This window comes from Colobus angolensis, unplaced genomic scaffold (genome assembly GCF_000951035.1).
Source record: "Colobus angolensis palliatus isolate OR3802 unplaced genomic scaffold, Cang.pa_1.0 Scaffold98, whole genome shotgun sequence".
NCBI classification, from domain to species: Eukaryota; Metazoa; Chordata; class Mammalia; order Primates; family Cercopithecidae; genus Colobus; species Colobus angolensis.
The window spans coordinates 5,633,781-5,642,548 of NW_012123820.1; the positions used below are offsets into that span (position 1 = coordinate 5,633,781).

The 8,768-nt window shown below is 37.6% G+C and overlaps 1 protein-coding gene across 4 annotated transcripts in view; it reads left to right on the forward strand.

Moving 5' to 3' along the window:
- The window catches only part of CD200 (CD200 molecule), a 31,073-nt gene extending 24,122 nt beyond the window's left edge, over window positions 1-6,951 (forward strand). For 3 of the 4 annotated variants that reach the window (XM_011932779.1, XM_011932781.1, XM_011932778.1), the window contains one exon: window positions 5,663-6,951. In XM_011932779.1, coding sequence (XP_011788169.1) covers window positions 5,663-5,714 — 52 coding nt within the window. In that variant the 3' untranslated portion in view covers window positions 5,715-6,951. The remainder of the gene's footprint in view (window positions 1-5,662) is intronic. The other variant, XM_011932780.1, reaches the window with a different exon arrangement.
- The last annotated feature ends 1,817 nt before the right edge of the window (window positions 6,952-8,768 follow it).

The window sequence follows — 8,768 nt, forward strand, 5'->3', positions numbered from 1 at the left end:
GTGTTAGCCAGGATGGTCTCGATCTCCTGACTTCGTGATCCGCCCGTCTCGGCCTCCCAAAGTGCTGGGATTACAGGCTTGAGCCACCGCGCCTGGCCACAATAAAGCTTTTTAATCACCTGGGTGCAGGCGGGCTGAGTCTGAAAAGAGAGTCAGCTAAGGGAGATAAGGGTGGGGCTATTTTATAGGATTTGGGTAAGTAAAGGAAAATTACAGTCAAAGGGGGGTTGTTCTCTGGTGGGCAGGAGTGGGGGTCGCACGGTGCTCAGTGGGGGGAGCTTTTTGAGTCAGGATGAGCCAGGAAAAGGACTTTCACAAGGTATTGTCATCACTTAAGGCAAGGGCCGGCCATTTTCACTTCTTTTGTGGTGGAATGTCATCAGTTAAGGCAGGGGCAGGGCATTTTCACTTCTTTGGTGATTCTTCATTTACTTCAGGCCCTCTGGGTGTATACGTGCAAGTCACAGGGGATGCGATGACTTGGCTTGAGCTCAGAGGCCTGACAACTAGTTTATAAATTCTCCAAACTTCTCCCATTTTTATACAATAAAAAGAAATGCTAGCCTTGTATTTTGAAAGTCCTTTAAAGAGTTCTCATTAAATACCTTTGGGATTGTGTACACAGTTTTCTTTTAATCTTTATTAAACTATTATTATGAATTTTTGTTTTTATTTTTTAATTGAAAATAGAAATTGTATGCATTTATGGTGTACAACATGATATTTGTATATACGTATACATTGTAGAATAGCTAAATCAAGCTACTTAACATGTGCATTGCCTCACATACTTATTTTTTTGTGGTATGAACACATAAAATCTACTCTGTCAGTAATATTCAAGTCTACAATACATTGTTATTAACCATAGTCACCATGTTGTTCAGTAGATCTCTTGAAGTTATTACTCCTATCTAACTGGAATTCTTTTCATCTTAACCAAGGCCACATGAAATAATTGAGAAACTGAGTGTGACATTTATTTCTACAATATTTCTCCTTCAAGAGTTTAAAGTTTTCAACTGTTAATTCTGGCAAGGATGATAGCCAATGACATATAAAATTAGTTGTTTTCTAGTTAGTCATTTTTATTTGCAATAATGAACAATTACTTAGTGATTTTGATCAAATCCTGTCCCTTAGAAATTAGCTGAATACCTTTGGACAAGCCATTTAACTTCCCTGTGCCTCCCTTTCCTCATTGAGTAAGATGGGGATAATAATTGTGACTGTATCTCATAAGAATGTTGTGAAGATTTAAAGGGGAATAAATACAAGTGCTTAGAAAAGCGCCTAAGACAAATGATACGCTAGAACACTGGCTTGGGAGGAGGCGGGTGGAGTGCTTATTTGTAGCTTTTGCCAACTTCTGTGAAGTAAATGTTCCCACCGCAGCAAATTTCAAGCTACTAACAATTTAATCATCAGCATGAGCCAATAAAGCTCTGGCACACCAATGTGGCAGAGTAAGTTTCTAACAAATGTTCATTTTTATCATTACTAAATCTAATGTCCTTTTTCGTTTAATCGATGTTTATTTTCATGAACTGTACAAATGTTCAAGGAGGGACGAGTTTAGAGAGATAAATGGAGGGAAAAACTTAGGAATTGTAGCAGTTAGGAAAGCTTTGAGGAAGATTTCAGAAGTTATCTGAACCTGTTTGGACACATGGGCATGAATATTTGGAAGGGAGAAGAACACATATAGTAAGTCTTAATGTCATCAATAGGTTTTTGGAAACTGCAGGTTTAAGCAAAATAGCATGTAACAAAACCAATTTTACCACAGGCTACGTGATAGAAACAAGACTTAAGTTCCTATGGCACATTTCTGGTCTCAAAAACATCACCAAACTTTTAATAAAGACCAAAACGTTTCTAATATTAAACATTGAAATAAATGTGAGCTATGCATACATTTAAGAAAGAGTAACAAAAACAAGTAAGATAATTATTTACTCAGTGATTTCAGTTCAAGGGCATGGGTGGCCAGAGCCTATCCTGGCAGCTCAGGATGCAAGGCAGAAACTGACACCAGACAGGATGCCATCCCACAGCAGGGGGCATTCAGACACACACACACACAGACACACACACACACACACACAGAGTTACTCAGACTGGGACCATTTGGACATGCCAGTTTACATAACATGCAGTACATGTTTGGGATGTGGGGGGAACCGGAGTATCCAGAGAAAACCCTTGCAGACTTAGGGAAAATGTGCTAACTCCACACAGTGGCCCTGGACGGGAATCTATTGTTTTTCTCAGCAACATTATAACAAGATGTTGTGGAATGAAAGGATGTTGTTGGAGGACCTGCTATATAAGTCATTTCAGTAGTAGTCTTGGGAGAAATTTGTGGGGACCCAGTGGGGAGACAGAATCAGAAAATGTGTGCACTAAAAACATGCGGATACTGAAATGAACTTGTGATGCCTAAATGAGCTTGTGATGTCTAAATGAGCTTGTGATGCCTAGATGAACTTGTGATGCCAAAAACTGATTTCCTGCTAGTGCAATCGTATCTCTTTTTGAAGAAGAAAAACTGTTTTGGTTAGAAATTTTTTTTTGTAGGAGTGTGAGAAGAAAAAGTACTCACTGAAGCTAGTGCAAGTCAGGGGTAGAGGGAGGACAGTTCCTGTAAGGATGTGTATAAATGGATTTCCAGGAAACTAAACTGCCACATGTCAAGAAGAGCACCTGCCTGAAGGTACTTGTAGATCCAAAGTTGCCCTAGGTTCCCTATCAGCACTGATTCATGAGTTTTGCATCTAGTTTCTCCTATTCTTACCACAACTTGGCTGCTCTGTCTTCTCTGCACTAAACAATTTCTTCACTCTCTATTCCATATGTTTTAAACTTGTCTTATTATTTTTGTTCCCTCATACATTGCTTCATAGATTACCCAATCCAAAAAGAAAGAAAACAGAGAAAGAAAGAAAGAGAGAGGAAAGAAAAAGAGAGAGAGAGAGAAAGAAAGAAAGAAAGAAAGAAAGAAAGAAAGAAAGAAAGAAAGAAAGAAAGAAAGAAAGAAAGAGAGAGAGAAAGAAAATGAAAGTATATTCCTGAACCACATGAAAACACAAAGAATCACATTCTCTACCAGTGTCCTGTGTATTTGCAAATTAACCAGTACTTCAGGTAGTCCTTAGATATTCTAGAGTTTAGAAGAGTCCTAAAAGGTTTTGCTCTGGTAAGGGCTGTGAGTAAAGCATGGCCTTTGAGGCGACGCAGGGAGATAAAGGTAGATATATAGAAACTTTATTTTAGAGAAAGGAAAAACTTCTTCAGACCAGATACAAAATCAAGTAATCAACCATTCAAAGGCAGGCTTAATTTAAGAGCTTTTCTTAAAAAAACAAACAAACAACAACAACAACAAAAATGTATACTACTGATCTTTAAAGGAAACCATGCTATCATTTGGATTATTATTCTGGATTCCAGTCAGTAGTTAGGTCATATAAGAATTATCAATTCTGTTATTGGTAATGGTTAGTTCAAAATGCATAGTCTTACCACTCAGGGAGAACAGTACTTAGATTTCAGAAGATAAAACTTTGTAATTGGGATGAAAGGAGGGTATGGAGGGTGTGCTTAAATATTTAAATGGATGTTCATGAGACAAAAGGACTAAACCTAGAAGTTATTTCATTTAATTCTCACAGCAAATTGATAAGGAAAGTATTTCCATCTGATAGATGACAAAACCAAATTCACAGAAGTTCAATTCATTCATTTTATAATAATTTATTAATAATTTTTAATATGCTTGGCATTGTAATTAGCACTGGTTATTATACTATAATGAACAAAACAAGACCTTGCCATTTTAATGGAGATGACTGGTTAGGGGGACAGGCAGAGAAATGACAAGTGAATCAACAAATAAGGATACTATTCAAACATGAGATTTTGCACAAGGAAATAATATAGAATAATATAAAATATAGCATGCAATGAAAGAGGATAACTTGAAAAGGATAACAGTTACTTGGAATTTGTTAGGGAAGGCTTCGCTGAGGTGGTGACTTTTAATCAGAGACCTGCAAGGAGAGAATAAGCCAGCTATGGAGGAGACAAGCGAAGAGTGGCTTTTAGCAAATAAATTGCAAATGTGAAAGCTCTAAGGCAGAAAAATCGTTAATATTTTACAGGGCTCAGTGGCGCACATCTGTAATCCCAGCATTTTGGGAGGCCGAGGTGGACAGATCACCTGAGGTCAGGAGTTTGGTACCAGCCTGGCCAACATAGTGAAACCCCATCTCTACTGAAAGTATGAAAATTAGCCAGGCATAGTGGTATGTGCCTGTACTCCCAGCTACTCAGGAGGCTGAGGCAGGAGAATCACTTAAACCTAGGAGGTGGAGGTTGCAGTGAGAAGAGATTGTGCCACTGCACTCTAGCTTGGTTGACACAGCGAGACTTCATCTCAAAAAATATATATAGCTTTTATCTATATCTATATCTATCTATAGATATATTTTAGAGCAGTGTTACTCCAAATATGGTCTGAGGATGGTTGCCCATCCAAGAAGTGTTCTTTACTAGTCTGAAGCAAAATAAGTACATAATTGAGAATAAATGCTTACAGTTTATGATAAGAATTTGACAGTAATTTTACATCTGTTAAATCTAATAATTAAAAAATGAATTATATTATGTCTATTATTTTATGTCATTTTTCTAGTAATTCATTTTTACTATTTAAATTGAAAAGTATTGAGCCGTGTTGGGGAAAGATGGTCTTTCCATGATCCATTGATATCTGATGTTAGAAATTTGGCAGGATCTAAAACGTGCAGAGCTTTGCAGGTTCTGGTAAATAATTACCTAAGATGACACAGAAAGTGAGAGGTGGTGCCAAGATAAAATGCCAAGTCTTTCATGTCATCATCTACATGCCTTGAGAGGCTCCCAGGCTCCCAGTATGTGCCAGAAAGCCATTAGCCCTCAGAAAGGCCTCTACTTCATGACCATTTCTACCCTGACATCCAGTGAGTTATTATCCATCAGAAACAAAGCTTACAAATGGAATACATTTTGATCATTTGGAATTTTTGAACATGTTCCTTTACTTGCAGTCTTTGGTGATTGGCTAAACCATTATTTCCTAGGATTACGTATGTCCTTTTATTTTTGTTTTGGTTCTGTTTTGTTTTTTGTTTTTTAGAGATAGCATCTTGCTATATTGCCTGGGGCTGGAGTGCAGTGGTGAGATCATAACTCACCACAGCCCCAGTCTCCTGGGCTCAAGTTATCCTCATGCCTCAGCCTCCTGAGCAGCTAGGACTACAGGTGCATGCCACCATGTCCAGCTATTTATTTTTATTTTTATTTTTTGTAGATACAAGGTCTTACTATGTCGCCCAGACTGGTCTTGAACTGGGCTAAAATGATCCTCCCACGTCGGCCTCCCAAAACACTGGACTTACAGCCATGAGCCACTGCATCCAGTCTACTTTTGTTCTTGTAAATAGTCATAGTCCCCTCACCTCATACTGGGTCAGAAATGTCTACTTCTTTATCTTTGCCAATGAATATACACTAGAATAATTCTGTGTTTCTTAATCTTTCTATTATTTATCTTCTTAAAATATATTATGACAGAATTTATAAGTGTCCAAAGTTAATACCTTGTTTCTCTTTTATCTAGAGCCCTAAATGAGTCACACAGCACCCTGAAAGTGATTCCCTGGTCTACTTGAATTTGACATGAGAGAAAAGCAGGAGGAAAAGGGGCCATTCTCCAAAGGACCTGAAAGAGCAAAAGAGGTGGGAGCAAAAGCCTTAAGGATCCCACGACTTTTTACTGCCATCTGAGCTACTCAGTGTTTGAATCCCAAGAGGAAGTCATTTTACCTCTCAGGTCTGTTGTAGGACTTGATTTTGTAAAGCAATGCCATGTTATGTGGTTGACAGAGCACTGGACTTAGTATCAGGAGCACTGAGCTCTCAGACTGACTTGGACTCCTACTGGTGGGGACCTCTGTTAGTCACTTTACCTCATCCAAAGTATAAAGGAATTGGACTAAATAATTTACCACATAGCTCTAAAACTTAATTTAAAATGTAATTCCAGAAAAAAAAAAGGGGGGGGGGAATAAGCAAAGGGTAAAGAAGTGAAAGAGAGAGAGAGAAGAAAGAATACAGAGAGATGACCTTTTGCCTTTCTGTTGATGTTATATCCCTTCTTCCCATGTTCTTAGGTCTATGAGTCTGTTTCCCCATCATTTGGTATCTAGTCCACTTCCTGCTTACTGCTTTGCTAATAGCTGGCCTTGCTAGAATCATTGGTTTCACTGCTGTTCTTCATGTGCTTCTATGAGATTTACTCCAACAAAAATAGGACTGAATTTATTGTGAAGTAACATTGGCAATCTTAACTTATTCATTTAACTTACCTATTTTTATAGCTGGATAAATATTGTTAGTCTTAGAATAGCTCACATTTTTTGAGAAGCATGCTTTCCCTGTCCATTTGTCTTATAACATGACCCAGCCCTATTTTAAGTCATTCTAAATTCAGCCTCATATAATGAAAATACATTATGAAAGCAGATGTTTAGGAGATTTCCTATATAGCAGTCAGCCAATTCATATGCTTTGACTCTGCTGACTTCTTTTGCCATGCATTAACTTTTCACAATAGCAGAGGAGGCAAATATGAGCATACAATCCCTTTGTTCTAAAGATATTGTTCCAGCTAGTGGAATGATGTTGAATCTTTAATAACCATAAGTCCAAATTAGTTGCTTTTTCAGTATCTTTTGCTTTGTCTGTGTCTATCCAGTGGCCTAGGAATTAAAGTGTAAGTTGTTTTCACTGTTAAATTGGATATTTATATATAGAGAGAGAGAGCAAGATTTTCATGTGTTATTTAATTCTGTATTGTTTCTTATATTTGTAGTAAAATATTGAACAATTAAAAGTGTTGGATCCAAATATTTGGTTTATGATATTCTCTTGGGAAATGTGGAAATGAATGATAATCCTTGTCTTTTCCCATGATATGTAAAACCCTCCCCTCCTCTCTATCTTCCGCCTCCTGAAAGATGAGTTGATGCTTCTGACTAATCACAAAAACACAAATCAGATGTCTGGCCGGTGTGAGCTCCTTTGAGTTGGTGCCTATGTCCTTTTGACATGACCCTATCAGCTCTGCAGCACTTCCTTATATATGTTCTTTTGATTTTGCTTTTAAATACCAACCTTTGCAAACTGATTAGCTCACATAGTTTTGAATTTAGTGGGAATCATCCCCTTGTATTTTTCTGTATTTCTAGTATCTCTGCTAAATCGGTACTAGATCAGGCAGAATGACTTAACGCAACAGTTCTCAAACATTTTGGTCTTAGGACCCCTTTACACATTTAAAAGCATCATTGAAGATCCCAAAGAGCTTTTTCTGTAATGTGAATTATATCTGTTGATATTTATCATATTTGAAATTAAAACTGATAAAATTTAAATACAAAAGTACATAACCATATATCCTACTAGCTATCAGAGTGATGCCAACATCCTACATCATACAGCTTCTGGAAGACTTCAGGAGGACATTTATTAGAGAATGAGAGCGAAAAAGTCACTAATTTATTGGTGTTATCATGACAATAATTTTTTGATTATGTGGACACCCTGAGATGGCCTCAGGGACAATGCTAAAGACTGCTGATTTAAAGTATAGGCAAAGAAGAAAACCACCTTATGGCAAGATTTCATGAGTCTTTTTCAAAGGAACTCCTTGCTAAACATCTATCTTCATGGTACCTAAGCATTTCACCTTTTAACCAGGACTTTAGGCCATTGCATTACTGAGAGCTCCTCCTCAAAACGCAGAGACAGCTCAAAGACTAATTTTTATCTATTGTTAATAATTCAATTTAAATTGGCCTATTAAATGGCTTTTCAGTTACTTTTCAGGATGTTGAGATACTTGGACTTAGGATAGGTATGTTTCATGGGGAAGACTTGGGAGGTTATAGAGAGATAAAGAGGAGAAGGAAAGGGTAATTGAGAGCATGCTGAGAAGGTGGCTCCATGTAGAACACCACAGCCTTGCTTTCTCCTCCATGTCTCCTGCCCTCTCACAGTGGGAGGCTGCTCACCAGCCCTCCCATACTTACCCTAAACTTTCAACTACGGGTGCTTTTTTGTATTTGTGAATTAGAAAGAGGTAACTTGGGCTTTGCGTAGTTAAGCAGTCTGGGAAAGTTATAAACTTTTGAGTCCCTTAGAATAATTCAATCGTGTATTTCTCTTATCTGTAAAAATTTAGAAAAATTCCAGGGTAGTGCAAACCCGCTTAGAGAGAGGAGAAAACAGAAGTCTGTTGTGCTTAACTGAAACTGAAACTGCAAATGAAGGGTTTTCTGTCGTTTTATATTTTCTTTTTGGTGGTTTGTATTCCTCTATCCATGACTTGTTAACAATTCATAAATCTAGGTTCAAAGAGTACAAAATCCATATTTCTACTAGGAATCATAAGGATTTGATTAAATAATTTTTTTTGAACTTTCTTCTATGGCTATTCTGAGCTTAGAGTATTTTATTTAATTTTTGTTGTAGAGACAGGGTCTCACTGTGTCACCCAGGCTGGAGTGCAGTGGTGCCATCATAGCTCACTGCAGCCTTGAAATCCTGGATTCAAGCAATCCTCCTGCCTCAGCCTCCTGAGTAGCTAGGACTACAGGCACGCACCACCATGCCTAGCTATTTTTTTATTTTTTATTGAGATAAGGTCTTACTATGATGCCCAG